General features: G+C 40.4%; 1 protein-coding gene across 1 annotated transcript in view; it reads left to right on the top strand.

Annotated features, from left to right (window-relative positions):
* fancc (FA complementation group C) overlaps positions 1-19,645 on the top strand; it is a 112,067-nt gene that overhangs the window by 76,266 nt on the left and 16,156 nt on the right. The window contains exons 10-11 of the mRNA XM_034170530.1: positions 193-292; positions 2,234-2,309. Coding sequence (XP_034026421.1) covers positions 193-292; positions 2,234-2,309 — 176 coding nt within the window. The remainder of the gene's footprint in view (positions 1-192; positions 293-2,233; positions 2,310-19,645) is intronic.

Below are 19,645 nucleotides of genomic sequence, written 5' to 3'. Positions count from 1 at the left end.
TTCATCTCATACAAAATGGGAGCAAAACCAGAAGTGTTGCATTTATATTTTTGTTGAGTGTATTTTGGAATGAGCCTGTACATAATGTGGAACAAGTGAAGCGATTTGAATACTTTCTGGATACAGTGTGTGTGTGTGTGTATACTAAATATATATGTCTATTTTGATGTATGCTATTTGTGTGTTTGACAGGTCTGTCCTTAAGCAGACAGAAAGGAGTCATCTTGTTAGATTTGCTATCCAAAGTTTCACCAGCTGTTTCCTCAGGGAGCTGGCATTGCTGCAACCTCAGGTATGTCTGAGCTTCTAAGTCAAAGGCCAAAGAATAAAGCAAAGAATACCTTATGCAAATGTGTTTTAAAATAATGAAGAATTTCTTCAATTTTTTTGCAGTGTGAAAAATTAAAAAGCTGTAGTTTTTAGCTTTAGTTCACAGTCTAGCCTTCAGAATGCGATGATTTTGGCAGGCAAAAGTTAAAGGTGTACGTACGACCTTTGGGTTTTTTACGGTTTAAGTCATGAAAAGAATTTTCTTTGGCACCACTGTATTTTTATTTCCTCACCTATGGTCATGAGATTTGGCTCATGACCAAAAGAACGAGATCGCGAGTACAAGCGACCGAGATGAGTTTCCTCCGCAGGGTGGCTGGGCGCTCCCTTAGAAATAGGGTGAGGAGCTCGGTTACTCGGGAGGAGCTCGGAGTCGATCCGCTGCTCCTCCACATCGAAAGGAGTCAGTTGAGGTGGCTCGGGCATCTTTTACGGATGCCCCCTGGACGCCTCGCTGGAGAGATGTCCAGGGGGCAAGAGGAAAGAAAAGTGTACGTATCATAGTTTTGGTTGTAACACTGAATTGCTGAATAGATCACTGTTCCAAGGAGGAAATCTCTTTAGGGTCAGTAATCCTATGGCCTTGTTTAGAGAAGTGTTTCATAAATGTTAAAAAATTCATATATTTGCAGTTTAGTTGAATAATAAATTGAATTTTGTCTCTTATTTGTTTTTGTCTCTAAGCACATGCAATATCAATATCAGTGCTCAGATGACAGTAGCTTCTGGGAAAGGTGCAAGTTGCAATAAACTGTGATGCCAAGCGCTAAGGATACATGCTATCCAGTCACAACAGATGAAACTTTTTTACTACTGAGCAAACATCATTGTTAGACTTTTTTAGGTTCAATGATTCCACGGCGTGTAGATGTTATGGCGTTAGTGACCCCATGGCCTCGGCGGAGGTTTGCACTCTCTGAGTGCTTCTAGTTTCACTCTGGTTCACCTCAGCAGATCCAAGATGCAGCTGCATATTAATTTGGCACTAGTTAGGTGTTTCAGTTGCATCTTTCCTGTTATGTTACTGCATATTCTTTCAATCTTGTTTTGAGAATGCAGCACTCTGAGGTGATTTTTGTTGTGATTTGGCATGATATAATTAAGTTAAACTTAAGCTGTTTCTTGGTTCGATATATTGATTAAGAGCTTGTATGCATATTTTAGTTGTAATCAGAGTGTTTATTTAAGTTACTTGTGACATTCTTCTCCAACTAGTCTGGCCATTCTTCTCTGGTCTCCACTATCAACAAATAATTTTTGCCCAGAGAACCAGAGCTTTGTAGGTGTTTCTTCTTTTTGGGCAATCCTCTGTAGACCTTAGAAATGGTTGCGTGACAACATACCATGTTCGGAGGCAGTTAAACCACTTTTCTTTCCCATTCTGATGTTTGAGTTGAACTTCAGAAGATTATAATGTCCATGTCTACATGCCTAAATGCACTGAGTTTCTGCCGTGTGGCTACATAGATGTTTGCTTGAATGTACACTTGGACAGGTATATGAATGAAGTGTACAATGTATGTGTGGTACCTCTATAATACATCAACATATCCTGTGACACTGTGGATAATTGGCAGATAGTCACACAATATCAACAGTTGCTGCCTTAAGCTAGAAAATAGATCTGTTTTATAGCTTATGATGTATTTTTCTGTTCCTTTTCATGTGCATTGACCACTAGATGGCAGCGCTACTGTGTATTGAGAACAGGCCATTGTAATGGTCACACCGCACTAAATGTTACCCATTTCATGCCACATTAGCACCGACTGCTATGCCGTTACACAGCCTACTGTTGAGAATGTCTTTTCAGGCTAACAGAGCAAGGTGATGTATGAGTTCATGGTAAATATATTTCACCTTTCATGAGGCTCATGTAAATTTGTTCTTTGTGTTATTTCAGAAGTGTACATCTCTGAAGGTCTTCTTTCCACAGTCACCTCAGCATCTACTGATTCCTCTGTTGACCCAAACCTCAGGTCAGTGTGTGCGCAGTGATTATTTCAGCCTGTCACAATCCACAGAACCCTGTACTGTGCAAAAACAGCCCCTCTTCTGGTATACTTTAACTCTGTGCAAACAAAGTTGTCCTTCTGCACAATGAATGGTTTCTTGTACCTCTCATACTTGCAGTCAGTTTTTATCACCAGTTAGTGTAAAAATTGATTTTTTGTTTTTTAAGAGCAGGAACGAAGTTTATCTTTTCTGCAGATGAGCAAACAAGAGCAATGAAAGACAAAAAGTCGTCATTCCACTTCTTTAAGGGAGTCTTCTGTACAGCTCGAATTGGAAAATCACAATGGGCCTCATGTATCAACGTTGCGTACGGCGATATTTCAGCGTATATGGGGTGTGCGCCAAAACGGCTGCGCTACTTGGCATTTATCAATATGGTCGTTGGCGTACGCTGTGCTGAAAATATACACCAGGTCGAGAGGTGGCGTAAATTATACACCAAAATGGACCAGCGCTGGAATCCACATAAAAATGAAGATGATCAACATGATAAACAGTGCCATTATACAAATCAATGCATATGTTACATAAATAACACTTTCCTGATTATACTACATAATAATCAATACAAATCCCGCCTTTGCAGGATTGTTATGGAGCACGATCCGTGGCCACAGCGCTGACTGCAAAGAAAGCGCTGCTCACCTTTTTCTCCAGACTTCGAGCCTGGAGCCACAGCAGCGCTGAGCTTAACTTCATGTGGTGTGATCGTTTTAGACTATGAAATTGATAATAACAACTGTAGTTTCGTCATTCCCTTAATTCGCCCATGCTGCAACCAGGTTTTGTCGTCTCCATTCGGTTGTCACAATAAAATAAATACAGAAATACATTTAAAAAATAAAGAAATCTGACAGATTAGGCGTCTTATTAATTGAGCGAGCAAATATCCACATGTCAAGAATTATTGACATGTGAAAAGAGAATACAGTGGTCCCTCGCTATAACGCCGTTCACCTGTCGTGGCCTCGGAGTCTCGCGGAGTATTTAGTCCAATTTTGCATGCCTTTTTTTTTTTTTTTTACAGTGTTCTGTGTTCTGCGTATCTGTTTATAAGAATCTTATTGCCAGAAGAGAAAAGAGCGCCAACAACTACTCATAACTGTGTTTGTCACACGGACACACACACCTGCTGCAGCGAGATGTGAGTGGAAAAAGGCACAGCGTCAGGACGCAGAGGCCCGATCTGTGAAATACTGGTGAGTCACTATTAATAATTTCTTATGTGTCCGACCTTGTTCGTTGATCGTTAAAATTAATTCGTTAGTTCTAAATGCCATCATAATTATTTATAGGAACACGTTCTATTTTTATTTCTCAAACAAATGTTTGGGTCTGAAAACAGTTTGGTCTTATTTTCCTACTAAGGTTTGAACTTTGAGAGTGTTTACACAGGAGAGAAAAGTGAGAAAATGTTCATGCCTGATTGAGAAAGTGTATAAACTGTGTAGTGAGGGGTTTTACAGCTTTGAAACGTCTATAATAATTGTAAAAAATAACGCTGACTACGTCGCGGTTTCGCATATTACGGGCTATTTTTTAGAACGTAACTCCAGCGATTAATGAGGGACCACTGTAACACTTTATTGATTATATACTACAAAACAATTGATACGACGGCCGCTTTTGACGCTCTGTTGGCACGCGTCGTGATCGGTGGAGTTCTTTTTCATTGCCGTCTTGCCGACTTCCATGTCGTAAAATGAGGGTGTGTCTGAAGCGGAGTCTGAATATTTATGGGCGTGTTTATTATAATTACGATCGTTTCCACCCGCCGCATTTATCAAGATCACGTCAGGCATACGCCAGAAATGGGCAGGTGCGCACTGCTTGATACATGTCACGGCGACTTTGGTGTATTTCAAGTTTACGCCGTAAATTTACGCCACAAGTGCGCAACTTTGATACATGAGGCCCAATGTGTTGAGTACTGCGACACCAAGAATAATCATTAAGTCAGAGAGGCTGACGTTAATTAGAGGTTGGCCTAATTAGTGATTCTTTAATGATTAGTCATAAGCATATTTTTGGGGGGAAAATAACCTTATTTCTTTGTCAGGTCCATAAGTAGCTGGACAGTCACAGTTTCTGTAATTTTGCTTCTACAACCCCTGGCAAAAATTATGGAATCACCGGCCTCGGAGGATGTTCATTCAGTTGTTTAATTTTGTAGAAAAAAAGCAGATCACAGACATGACACAAAACTAAAGTCATTTCAAATGGCAACTTTCTGGCTTTAAGAAACACTATAAGAAATCAGGAAAAAAAATTGTGGCAGTCAGTAACGGTTACTTTTTTTAGACCAAGCAGAGGAAAAAAAATATGGAATCACTCAATTCTGAGGAATAAATTATGGAATCACCCTGTAAATTTTCATCCCCAAAACTAACACCTGCATCAAATCAGATCTGCTCGTTAGTCTGCATCTAAAAAGGAGTGATCACACCTTGGAGAGCTCTTGCACCACGTGGACTGACATGAATCATGGCTCCAACACGAGAGATGTCAATTGAAACAAAGGAGAGGATTATCAAACTCTTAAAAGAGGGTAAATCATCACGCAATGTTGCAAAAGATATTGGTTGTTCACAGCCAGCTGTGTCTAAACTCTGGACCAAATACAAACAACATGGGAAGGTTGTTAAAGGGAAACATACTGGTAGACCAAGGAAGACATCAAAGCGTCAAGACAGAAAACTTAAAGCAATATGTCTCAAAAATCGCAAATGCACAACAAAACAAATGAGGAACGAATGGGAGGAAACTGGAGTCAACGTCTGTGACCGAACTGTAAGAAACCGCCTAAAGGAAATGGGATTTACATACAGCAAAGCTAAACAAAAGCCATCATTAACACCTAAACAGAAAAAAAACAAGGTTACAATGGGCTAAGGAAAAGCAATCGTGGACTGTGGATGACTGGATGAAAGTCATATTCAGTGATGAATCTCGAATCTGCATTGGGCAAGGTGATGATGCTGGAACTTTTGTTTGGTGCCGTTCCAGTGAGATTTATAAAGATGACTGCCTGAAGAGAACATGTAAATTTCCACAGTCATTGATGATATGGGGCTGCATGTCAGGTAAAGGCACTGGGGAGATGGCTGTCATTACATCATCAATAAATGCACAAGTTTACATTGATATTTTGGACACTTTTCTTATCCCATCAATTGAAAGGATGTTTGGGGATGATGAAATCATTTTTCAAGATGATAATGCATCTTGCCATAGAGCAAAAACTGTGAAAACATTCCTTGCAAAAAGACACATAGGGTCAATGTCATGGCCTGCAAATAGTCCAGATCTTAATCCAATTGAAAATCTTTGGTGGAAGTTGAAGAAAATGGTCCATGACAAGGCTCCAACCTGCAACGCTGATCTGGCAACAGCAATCAGAGAAAGTTGGAGCCAGATTGATGAAGAGTACTGTTTGTCACTCATTAAGTTCATGCCTCAGAGACTGCAAGCTGTTATAAAAGCCAGAGGTGGTGCAACAAAATACTAGTGATGTGTTGGAGCATTCTTTTGTTTTTCATGATTCCATAATTTATTCCTCAGAATTGAGTGAGTCCATATTTTTTTCCCTCTGCTTGGTCTAAAAAAGTAACCGTTACTGACTGCCACAATTTTTTTCCTGATTTCTTATAGTGTTTCTTAAAGCCAGAAAGTTGCCATTTAAAATGACTTTAGTTTTGTGTCATGTCTGTGATCTGCTTTTTTTCTACAAAATTAAACAACTGAATGAACATCCTCCGAGGCCAGTGATTCCATAATTTTTGCCAAGGGTTATATACACATCCACTGTGGACTTAAACTGAAACAACTGAGATGTGCTTATAATGCAGACTTTCAAGGGTTGAAGAAAAACATGGCATTGACCATTCAGGCAAGTAATTCTTATGTAAAGTCCCTTCGTTTTGCGAGTCTATAAGTAACTGGACAAAATAAATATTAAGATGAATATAAATCACATTTACAGCCAGTTTTCTTTTGATAAATCAGAGGATGTATTCCAGCACAGTGGCTTTGTGGTTAGTACTGTTGCTTCACAACAAAAAGGTCATGGATTCGCTTCCCACCTGGGGCCTTTTTGTGTGGGGTTTGCATGTTCTCGTCGTATTTGCATGGATTCCGTTTGGGTACTCCGGCTTCCTCACACATCCAAAGACATGGAGGTTAGGTGAACTGGAAACTTTAAATTGACCGTAGGTGTGTGTGGGTGAGAATGTGTTTGTCTGTCTATATATGGCCCTGCAACAGACTGCTATCCTGTCCAGGCTGTACCGTGCTTCATGCACTATGACTTTAGAAAATGGATGGATTGAGGATGGATGCATGAACCCAGTCACAGAAGTCTATAACTCCTTCAGTTGTTATGGGTGTCTTATAAATGATGTCCAACACATGTTTTTTGACTGAACACATTTATTGATTGCAAATGTTAACATAGTCATCCCTTGACTCTAAAACTCTGAACCAAACTTAACAGTAAATATACCACAATACCCGCGGCTGTATGGGCATAAAAATAGGAAACAGAATGTGATCTTTTCACCTCTTAAAATAGGTCAAGGTTTCCATCTTTGAACTTGTCCAACGTCTGTGTCCCAAGACTTACGCAGAGCACAGACAGACAGATGGACACAAAGCCTTCGCAATACCCGAGGGCCATATTTTGGCCTCGGGTAAAAATGATTAAATGGTAAAATGGACTGCATTTATATAGTGCTTTTCCATCTGCATCAGATGCTCAAAGCGCTTTACAATAATGCCTCACATTCACCCCAGTGTCAGGGTGCTGCCATACAAGGCGCTCACTACACACCGGGAGCAACTAGGGGATTAAAGACCTTGCCCAAGGGCCCTTAGTGATTTTCCAGTCAGGCTGGGATTTGAACCGAGGATCTTCTGGTCTCAAGCCCAATGCCTTAACTACTAGACCATCACCTCCCCTATGATTATTTGTGTTAACAATAATTCTTATATTTAGTTTGTCCAGTTACTTTGTGGAGTGGCTGTGTACACAAATAGGTGCAATTCTGACGTGTTTCATGTGATATTTTTGTTAAACACCTTCAATTAATGCTGAAGTCTCCACAGCAAGCACATGATGATGATTGATGATTTCATTTCAACTCCACTGTGGTGAAGTCCTCATTGAAGACAACTTTGGATGCTGTAGCTCCTCTGAAAAAGAGAGCTTTAAATCAGAAGTGTCTGACTCCGTGGTATAACTCACAAACTCGTAGCTTAAAGCAGATAACCCGTAAGTTGGAGAGGAAATGGCGTCTCACTAATTTAGAAGATCTTCACTTAGCCTGGAAAAAGAGTTTGTTGCTCTATAAAAAAGCCCTCCGTAAAGCTAGGACATCTTTCTACTCATCACTAATTGAAGAAAATAAGAACAACCCCAGGTTTCTTTTCAGCACTGTAGCCAGGCTGACAAAGAGTCAGAGCTCTATTGAGCTGAGTATTCCATTAACTTTAACTAGTAATGACTTCATGACTTTCTTTGCTAACAAAATTTTGACTATTAGAGAAAAAATTACTCATAACCATCCCAAAGATGTATCGTTATCTTTGGCTGCTTTCAGTGATGCCGGTATTTGGTTAGACTCTTTCTCTCCGATTGTTCTGTCTGAGTTATTTTCATTAGTTACTTCATCCAAACCATCAACATGTTTATTAGACCCCATTCCTGCCAGGCTGCTCAAGGAAGTCCTACCATTATTTAATGCTTCAATCTTAAATATGATCAACTTATCTTTGTTAGTTGGCTATGTACCACAGGCTTTTAAGGTGGCAGTAATTAAACCATTACTTAAAAAGCCATCACTTGACCCAGCTATTTTGGCTAATTATAGGCCAATCTCCAACCTTCCTTTTCTCTCAAAGATTCTTGAGAGGGTAGTTGTAAAACAGCTAACTGATCACCTGCAGAGGAATGGTCTATTTGAAGAGGTTCAGTCAGGTTTTAGAATTCATCATAGTACAGAAACAGCATTAGTGAAGGTTACAAATGATCTTCTTATGGCTTCGGACAGTGGACTTATCTCTGTGCTTGTTCTGTTGGACCTCAGTGCTGCTTTTGATACTGTTGACCATAAAATTTTATTACAGAGATTAGAGCATGTCATAGGTATTAAAGGCACTGCGCTGCGGTGGTTTGAATCATATTTGTCTAATAGATTACAGTTTGTTCATGTAAATGGGGAATCTTCTTCACAGACTAAAGTTAATTATGGAGTTCCACAAGGTTCTGTGCTAGGACCAATTTTATTCACTTTATACATGCTTCCCTTAGGCAGTATTATTAGACGGTATTGCTTAAATTTTCATTGTTACGCAGATGATACCCAGCTTTATCTATCCATGAAGCCAGAGGACACACACCAATTAGCTAAACTGCAGGATTGTCTTACAGACATAAAGACATGGATGACCTCTAATTTCCTGCTTTTAAACTCAGATAAAACTGAAGTTATTGTACTTGGCCCCACAAATCTTAGAAGCATGGTGTCTAACCAGATCTTTACTCTGGATGGCATTTCCCTGACCTCTAGTAATACTGTGAGAAATCTTGGAGTCATTTTTGATCAGGATATGTCATTCAAAGCGCATATTAAACAAATATGTAGGACTGCCTTTTTGCATTTACGCAATATCTCTAAAATCAGAAAGGTCTTGTCTCAGAGTGATGCTGAAAAACTAATTCATGCATTTATTTCCTCTAGGCTGGACTATTGTAATTCTTTATTATCAGGTTGTCCTAAAAGTTCCCTAAAAAGCCTTCAGTTAATTCAAAATGCTGCAGCTAGAGTACTGACGGGGACTAGCAGGAGAGAGCATATCTCACCCGTGTTGGCCTCTCTTCATTGGCTTCCTGTTAATTCTAGAATAGAATTTAAAATTCTTCTTCTTACTTATAAGGTTTTGAATAATCAGGTCCCATCTTATCTTAGGGACCTCGTAGTACCATATCACCCTAATAGAGCGCTTCGCTCTCAGACTGCAGGCTTACTTGTAGTTCCTAGGGTTTGTAAGAGTAGAATGGGAGGCAGAGCCTTCAGCTTTCAGGCTCCTCTCCTGTGGAACCAGCTCCCAATTCAGATCAGGGAGACAGATACCCTCTCTACTTTTAAGATTAGGCTTAAAACTTTCCTTTTCGCTAAGGCTTATAGTTAGGGCTGGATCGGGTGACCCTGGACTATCCCTTGGTTATGCTGCTTTAGACGTAGACTGTGGGGGGGTTCCCATGATGCACTGTTTCTTTCTCTTTTTGCTCTGTATGCATCACTCCGCATTTAATCATTAGTGATCGATCTCTGCCCCCCTCCACAGCATGTCTTTTTCCTGGTTCTTTCCCTCAGCCCCAACCAGTCTCAGCAGAAGACTGCCCCTCCCTGAGCCTGGTTCTGCTGGAGGTTTCTTCCTGTTAAGAGGGAGTTTTTCCTTCCCACTGTTGCCAAGTGCTTGCTCACAGGGGGTCGTTTTGACCGTTGGGGTTTTTCATAATTATTGTATGGCCTTGCCTTGCAATATAAAGCGCCTTGGGGCAACTGTTTGTTGTGATTTGGCGCTATATAAAAAAAGAAGTTGATTGATTGATTGATTGAAGTCCAGAGGCAAAATTACAAAACAATAATAAAAAAATAATAAAAAGTCACTTACCAAACACCACATACTATGGACCTGACTGTATAAATTCAGAATTTTGATATAGATCTGGATTATTTTTAAGGAGGACTGAACAGCAATGACTACGCTTACATGCAGCCAATAACCCTTTCATAACTGGAATATTATCAGTTATCAAGTTGTTCACCAATGAATATGGCTTTATACACCCTGAAGAAAACCATACACCCTGTCTTCCCTCGCTTAGGAAACAGTGCTTGGAACTTGAGGTGGATGGATGATGAAAGAAGCAAAACACCTTTGCAGTTTACGTCGATATTTTGATGAATTTTTGATGATTTCTTCATTTACAGCAGCTTTATTAACCAAATGTACTCGAATGATTATCAGCACGACGGCGAGCTTACAGGCTTCAGCTGAACGGTGCTGTTTCTTTTTTTTTTTTCTCCCTTGTTTCAGAAGCCATAACTGGCAACTGTCTTCTAGTGTTAGCGGAGGTTAGCCTGTAAGCTCGCCGTCGTGCTGATAATCATTCGAGTACATTTGTTTAATGAAGCTGCTGTAAATGAAGAAATTCATCAAAATATCGGCATAAATTGCGAAGGTGTTTTGCTTCTTTCATCATCCATCCACCTCAAGTTCCAAGCGCTGTTTTCTAAGCGAGGCGGAAAGAATTGTACGTGACACCAGATTGGCTGATTACTCGGGTGGTATGAAAAATATTACCCGTCTGCGAAAAGGGTGTGTTGCTATTTATTCTTTAGTGTTTTATCCAATCATATTGGCGTATCATTTATAGGTATATGATAATAGCAATAACCCGGTTGCGCATGGCCATGTAAACACCCGCAAAATGCTCATATTCGGGTTTTTAAAAACCCGAATATGACCCCTATATTACTCCTTTTCTAACCCTAATATCAGGTCATATAAACGTGCGTAGGAATATCCCCATAGAAAGGAACATTATTTTGTGTTCTGCGCATGTCGTATCCGCAAGGAATCTTGGTCTTTTGAGTACGGCAACTACTTATATGTGGCGCCCGCAACCCACTGGACACCACAGAAGCAGAGGTAAACAAGCATGGGGAAATCCAGACGCGGCAGCACAGCACCACACTTTTGGAGCGAGGAGGAAACCGAGTACTTCATTAGTATCGTGAAAGACATGAATATAATGTCTTTTATTGACGGTAGGCAGTACCGAGATAGCGACATTTACAAGAAGGTGGCCGAAACGTTACGCGAAGCAGGATTTGCACGAATGCCAGACCAAATCGAGCACCGGTGGAAGACGTGCATCGCTGTTTAGATGGGGATATTCCAAATGATACCAATGACCATGTATACAGGAATAACTCTGTTTGGTTAAGCATGTAAACAGGTTATTCCTAATGATTCAGAAACCGGAATATTGACCTTATCCTGAATATTAATGGAATGTAAACGTAGCCATTGACACATCATCACCATTTTTCAAGTGACTTATATTGAGTGTCCGAGAGTTGCACAGATAAACAAACAGACTTGATTACAATGCCTTCACCTTTTACTAGAAAATAATGAGTTGCCTGTTTTGTATAAGCTGCTTATTCAAACCAACATTATTACAGATTATCAAATCCAGTGATCATATTACACAAACAAAATAATAAACATTTTAATCATCTTATTAAATAGAACAGATATTATCCAAATTGATTGTGTATTACCTGTATTTGCCTGTGGGAATCTTTGTTATTGGAAAGATGCACAGTAGCTGAGCACTGGTGTACAGCGGAGCGGTGCTTATCAGTAAGAGCCCAGACTGACCTGTAGGCAAGAATGATTGACATGAATGGAGCCATTAAGGGACACAGGGGAGCCCATCCAGAACTCTGAGTTATTGAGTTATTCATTACAATGCGCGTGTGTGTGTGTGTGTGTGTGGGGGGGGGCATTACAAAGTCCTGAGACTTTAGTTTTCCTTCTGAAATGTTGTTTATTACTACCAAACATTGCTTTGTTAAAGGTGCAGCTCAAATAATGACATGCTCTCTGATGGTTATGTGATTGCTGTCATTTTTATCAGAGGCCAAATTATGGCCTTCGGGTATTGTGAAGGCCTTGCAGCTGTTGGTCTGTCTCTCCATCCCTCTGTATGTGCTCAGCATAAGTCCAGCCCTATTACTGCTAGGGTCTTTAACACAGACCTTGGACACGTTCAAAGATGTCCAACCCTCCCACAAGGTCGTGAGATACTTGAACTCCTCGACTGGGGACAGTAACTCTTCCTTGAACCGGGGGGGCATTCCAACCTTTTCCAACAGAGGACCATGGGCTCAGATTTGAAGGTGCCTGTCCTCATAACATTCGCTTCACACACCTCTGGTCTCAAGCCCAACGCCTTACCACAAGACCATCACCTTTGCCAACAAAGTTAGGCAGGCGTATCAAATGTAACGTTTTCACCAAGTGTAACGTTTTCATTTCACCCCTGTTTGTTTGGTTTCTTTGTCTGTTTGTGAACAGCCTGTAACCCACACTTTTTCATATATTGTTATGAATTTATTTATTTATTTATTCTTTTTTTTTTTTTTACAGAGGATTCATATCCTGATAGGCAATAACTGATTTAATTTTCAAGGTCATAAGTAAAATGTCAGTCAGGAAAAATCTTGGAAAATTGGAAAAATCCTTATTCTTTAACATTGAATGAATTTTCAAAAATCCATAACTCTGTCAAAAAAGATTGAATGTCATATTTGAAGCGATATGTAGGATGGTATCTTTATCATCTGACAAAGTTTGATCCAGATCTGATGCGAATTGTGGATTTTGATGGCATTTGAATTTAATATTGTAAAGCCCATTTGGTGAACATTTTGCATTATGTCGCAATCAAAAGTGACTCAATCACTCTTATTTGTGACAATGAGGGGCAAACTGGCACTCTCAATGAACAGACTGAGTTTGAGCCGCATCTAATCTGTATTGTGGATTTAGCGGATATTTGATTTTCACACTGAAAAGTCCTTTAATATATATTTTTGTATTATGTTTTAGCTTATGAAAAGCCACTTTTAACAGGACTTTGACCTTGAAAGTTTTTTCCAAGGTAAAAATTTGTGGAATTGGAAACCAGTGTTGGAGGCGGTTTATGCTCTATGAGCGTTGTGCTCTAGTTTTTAATTTGTTTTGTTCTGCGTTTTCTATTTCCAAGGCATATGGCTTTGAGTTTTGTGTCCTGATGCTTTGACCTTTTCTTTGGTCTACCCAAGTGTTTTCCTTTTATTACCTACCCGTGTCGTTTATGCTGGCACCACATTTTAGACATCGTGGGAACAGCCTACATATTTTGTAACACTCTGTGTTGGATTTCCTTATTGGGAAAGCTTTATTCATTAAGTATGGGGATTCTGATCTTGGAGGTGAAAAACGATGAAGTGTGACCCACAAATTTAAACATTATCTCTTCTGGTCCACATGCTTGCAAAGCCTTCTTCACATGAGGGAATGAGTTAAAAGTGACTCCTCGTGTGAATGGACATTTTGATTACTCCTGTCTCAATTACATCCGAGTGCAGCACTCCAGTGGGTCGGCACTGTGAAGACATTTGTCAAACCCCCCGGCTACTTCTGTTTGTTCATCTTGATAATCCATCTCTGGTAAGGGAGTCTGATGGGTAAAGAAGTTCTTCAATTGAATCGAATTCGTTGTTACCAAAATACAGTCTGTGAAAAGTACTCATACAGTCAGGGTCATAAGTATGTGGACAGGAATAGCATTTTTGTATTTTTTTTCTCTGTATATGATCAAGAAGTGTTTCCTGCACCAAAGTGAGCATGTTTCAGGGGGAAGCCACATCATGTTACTTTTCTACTGCCACCACACCATGAGTAAGAGTTCTCTAATCTCAGAAGCCCCTTATTGACTGGTCTTGTTTGGGTTATGGTTCTTTTCAACTTGCCATGTCCAGCACCTTGTTCAGGTCTATAAGCATTCTTTTGGAACTTCACACTAATTAGCATTTTCAGATTCAAAAACATTTTCCCCAACATTTAGTGATTGTATATTTTTATTCCTCTACTTGTATTGCAAAAACCATAAAATCTATATATTTGCCTAATTTATATAAAATACACTCACTTCACAAGTAAAATTGCAGTAAGATAAGGACTTGTTTATAGATGATATATCTGAAAACTATTATATTAAAACCACCTTGTTTTCATTCTTGTGCAAAAAGGGTGAAAATTCACTTAAAATTTCTTGAAATAAGGTCATGAAATTAGATGCGAAAACCCATTTCGAGCTATATTTTATGACAAATAACAGTATCTTAAAAAGGCAAGCGTTGTTTTTGTCAAGTATGACATCCTGAAAGTATTCAGCTCTTCACTTTTTCCACATTTTATGTTACAACCTTAATCCAAAATGGATGAAATTCATTTTTTACTTCAAAATACCCCATAATGACAATATGAAAAAAGTTTTGTTTTTTTTTACATTTTGCCAACTTTATTATAAATAATAAAAAAAACCTAAGAAATCACACGTACATAAGTATTCACAGCCTTTGCTTTGAAGCTCAAAATTGAGCTCAGGTGCATCACGTTTCCAATGATTATCCATGAGATGTTTCTACAGCTTAACTGGAGTCCACATGGGGTAAATTCAGTTGATTGGACATGATTTGGAAAGACACACACCTGTCTACACATAAGGTCCCACAGTTGACAGTGCAGGTCAGAGCACATACTAGGTATGAAGTCAAAGAAATTGTCTTTAGACCTCCAAGACAGGATTGTCTCAAGGCACAAATCTGGGGAAGGGTACAGAAACATTTCTGCTGCTTTGAAGGTCCCAGTGAGCACAGTTGCCTTCATCATCTGTAAATGGAAGAAGTTCGGATCCACCAGGAGTCTTCTTAGAGCTGGTCGCCCGTCTAAATTGAGCGTTCAAGGGAGAAGGACCTCAGTCACGGAGGTGACAAAGAACCTGATGGTCACTCTGTCAGAGCTCCAGCGTTCCTCTGTGGCGAGAGGAGAACCTTCTATAAGGACAACCATCTCGGCAGCAATCCACCAATCAGACCTGTATGGGAGAGTGCCCAGACAGAAGCCACTGCAGCATGGTGGCTTAGTGGTTACCACTGTTGCCTCACAGTAAGAAGGACATGGGTTCAATTCCCACCTGTGGCCTTTCTGTGTGGAGTTTGCATGTTCTCTCCATGTTTGCTTAGGTTTCCTCCGCGTGCTCCGGCTTCCTCCCACATTCAAAGACATGCAGGTTAGGGGAATTGGAAACTTTATAATTGTCCAGGTCTCCCTTGTAAAAGAGATCTCGATCTCAATGGGACTAACCTGGTTAAATAAAGGTAAATAAATAAATAAATAAATAAAATTCAGTCACTCCTTAGTAAAAGGCACATACGAGGTCTGTCAATAAAGTAACGGTCCATTTTATTTTTTTTAAAAATTATATGGATTTGAATCACGTGCGATTGCATCACACAAGGTTGAACCCTCATGCGCATGCGTGAGTTTTTCCATGCCTGTCGGTGACGTCATTCGCCTGTGAGCACGGCTTGTGGGAGGAGCGCTCCACCCCCCTCATCGGATTTTTTCCTGAGAGAAAATGGCCGAACGCTTGGAGCAGCGCTACTGCATTAAGTTCTGCCAGAAACTTGGCGACAGCCAGGCAGAAACTATTCGGAAAATCCACACGGCTTTTGGAGATGAAGCCATGAGCATCACACGGATTAAGGAGTGGTACAACCGGTTTAAAGACGGGCGCGTAACGGTGGAGGACGAGCCGCGCTCCGGTCGGCCATCAACGAGCCGAAATGACGAGATCGTTTCTAAAGTGCACGCTGTGGTTATGCGGGATCGTCGTGTGACCGTCCGAGAAATTGCACAGGAAGTGGACATTAACAGGACTTCGGCACATTCCATCGTGACGGAAGATCTGGGCATGAAACGGGTGGCGGCGAAGTTCGTGCCAAAGTTGCTGACGGCGGAGCAAAAGCAACATCGTGTTGAAGTCTCACAGGACATGCTGGACTCCATTCACACTGATCCCAGCTTTATGGACACTATAATCACCGGAGATGAGTCCTGGGTGTATGGGTACGATCCGGAAACGAAATTCCAGTCGTCACAGTGGAAGCATTCCACGTCGCCAAGACCGAAGAAGGCGCGCCAAGTGCGCAGCAAGACAAAGGTAATGCTGACTGTTTTTTTTGACTCCCGTGGTGTGGTACACCACGAGTACGCTCCACAGGGTCAAACAATAACAAAAGAGTATTATAGGGATGTCCTCCGTCGTCTACGTGATGGTGTGCGGCGCAAGAGACCGGAGTTGTGGGCCAGAGGAAATTGGCGCCTCCACCACGACAATGCGCCAGCTCATTCCTCTCATTTAATTCAGACTTATTTGACCAAAAACCAGACTCCGGTGGTTCAACAGGCACCTTACTCACCTGACATGGCCCCTTGCGACTTCTGGCTCTTCCCAAAACTTAAAATACCATTAAAAGGAACCCGATTTGAGACAAGAGAGGACATCATGGCTGCGACGACGGCGGAGCTGCGCGCCATCCCGAAAAAGGCGTTTTTGGAATGCTTCCAACAGTGGCGACACCGCTGGGAGAAGTGTGTGGAGTCCCAAGGAGAGTACTTCGAGGGTGATTAGGTTTCCAACCCTCCAGGTAAGCCAGTTTTTTTTCCCAGCCAATGGTCCGTTACTTTATTGACAGACCTCGTACAGTGAGGAAAATAAATATTTGAACACCTTGCAATTTTGCACTTTCTCCCACTTAGAAATCATGGAGGGGTCTGAAATTTTCATCTTAGGTGCCTGTCCACTGTGAGAGACATAATCTAAAAAAAAATCCTGAAATCACAATGTATGATTTTTTTAATAATTTATTTGTATGTTACTGCTGCAAATAAGTATTTGAACACCTTCCAACCAGCAAGAATTCTGGCTCTTACAGACCTGTTAATTTTTCTTTAAGAAGCCCTCTTATTCTGCACCCTTTACCTGTATTAATTGCACCTGTTTGAACTTGTTACCTGTATAAAAGACACCTGTTCACACACTCAATCAATCACACTCCAACCTGTCCACCATAGCCATGATCAAAGAGCTGTCTAAGGACACCAGGGACAAAACTGTAGACCTGCACAAGGCTGGGATGGACTACAGGACAGCAGGCAGGCAGCTTGGTAGAAGACGAAAACTGTTATGATTATTTATTAGAAAGTGGAAGAAACACAAGATGACTGTCAATCTCCCTCGGTCTGGGATTCCATGCATGATTTCACTTTGTGGGGTAAGGATGATTCTGAGAAAGCTCAAAACTACACAGGAGGACCTGGTCAATGACCTGAAGGGAGCTGAGACCACAGTCACAAAGATTACATTAGTGACACATGATGTTGTCATGGTTTAAAATCCTGTAGGGCAGCAAGGTCCCCCTGCTCAAGCCAACACATGTCCAGGCTCGTTTGAAGTTCATCAGTGACCATCTGGATGATCCAGAGGAGGCATGGGAGAAGGTCATGTGGTCAGATGAGACCAAAATAGAGCTTTTTAAGAATCAACTCCACTTACCATGTTTAGAGGATGAGAACAACCCCAAGAAAACCATCCCAACCGTGAAGCATGGTGGTGGAAACATCATACTCTGGGGGTGCTCTTCTGCAAAGGGGACAGGACAACTGCATTGTATTGAAGGGAGGATAGATGGGGTCATGTATTGCGAGATTTTGGCAAACAACCTCCTTCCCTCAGTAAGAGCATTGAAGATGGGTCATGGCTGGGTCTTCCAGCATGACAATGACCCCAAACACAGGGCAACTAAGGAGGGGCTCCATAAAAAGCATTTCAATGTCCTGGAGTGGCCTGGCCAGTCTCCAGACCTGAACTCAATAGAAAATCTTTGGAGGGAACTGAAACTCCATACCTGAAAGATCTAGAGAAGATCTGTATGGAGGAGTGGACAAAAATCCCTGCTACAGTGTGTGCAAACCTGGTGAAAAACTACAGGAGCGTTTGACCTCTGTAATTGCAAACAAAGGCTACTGTACCAAATATTAACATTGATGTTCACAGGTGTTCAAATACTTATTTGCAGCAGTAACATACAAATAAATTATTAAAACAAAATCATACATTGTGATTTCCGGATTGTTTTTTTGTTTTTTTTTTAGATTATGTCTCTCACAGTGGACAGGCACCTAAGATGAAAATTTCAGATCCCTCCATGATTTCTAAGTGGGAGAACTTGCAAAATCGCAGGGTGTTCAAATACTTATTTTCCTCACTGTAGTAGCCCACCTGGAGTTTGCCAAAAGGCACCTGAAGGACTCTCAGACCATGAGAAACAAATTTCTCAGATCTGATGTAGATTAGATTGTTGGAATAGAAATGACACAAATACAGCTACATTTGTGTAGGTTTCACACGGTAGCTGCAAAAAGTCATTAATTTAAATAATCATATTTAATTTGTTGTACGGATATTTTGTAAAGCCAGAATGTTCAGTTACAGGACAAATAGTTTGTGTCATACCTGTGGATTTGATTATTCATTACAAGAAAGCTGTACAAACATACTTTATGTGTGGTAATTCCATAATTTATTTGTCAGAAGTTGTACAAATCTGATGTTTTGCTGGAGAGTTATTGGCTATTAAAATCGTTTTCCATGTAGAATTGACACAGAGGGCCTGATTCACTAAAATCCCATATTTCGGATGCTAAATTATCAAAATGTCTGCATCGAGTTGGAGACCTTTTTGAGAGCAATTTACAAAGAATAATTATGCACATGATAGCGTGTGTTAACAAGATGTAGACAGTAGTATGTAAATCAGTATTTTGCATACTGACCGCAAGTGCAAAATTAAATTCAATCAGCCACATGCAGGTATGCACAGAATAAGGCTAGAATACAGGGTTTCACTGAAAATGTCATTTATTGAACATTTGCCAAAACAAAAATTAATGTGTACTGAGAATGGTTTGCCTGGTGTTTCATAGGAGGTGCTCAGTGGTGAAAAGGGGGTAATTGAAATAAATGTTTTATTTTGTTATAAATATGCCTGTTGAATTGTGTTTTCTGTGTCAAATACGGTTATTAAAGAAGACTGAGTTAGTGAAATGCATACTCAGACAGTGCACAGTGAATGACTTTGAGTCAGATTTATACATACAGTATCTGCACTGATCACGCAACACAAGTTTTCAAATGTGCTAATTACAGATGTAAATTCAGGGAATGAAATTGCTTTTAGCCCTGATGAGTCATGTTGCGTGTGCAAGCCACACCTTTTTGCATGTTTAACACCCACAATTTTGGACACTCAGGTAGGCACAAAATGCATATTCATGAAGGTGAATGTGTTAAATGCACAATACACGGTATTTTCTGCATTGGAAATGTGCAGCACTCACTGTGCACTCTTAGTAAATCAGTATGCAGAATATATATATATATATATATATATATGGATGTATTCCGTGAGCTATTTATTTGTGCACATTTTTACACGGGCAAACCTTTAGTAAATCAGACCCCTGGTGTTTTCTAACATTAATGAATAAACAGTGTCTTTTGGGGACATTCAGCATTCTGGCTAACTGTGACTCGATAGCTGCCTTTAAATTA

This window comes from Thalassophryne amazonica, chromosome 5 (genome assembly GCF_902500255.1).
Source record: "Thalassophryne amazonica chromosome 5, fThaAma1.1, whole genome shotgun sequence".
Taxonomy (NCBI): Eukaryota; Metazoa; Chordata; class Actinopteri; order Batrachoidiformes; family Batrachoididae; genus Thalassophryne; species Thalassophryne amazonica.
This window is presented reverse-complemented; position numbering and strand designations above follow the sequence as displayed.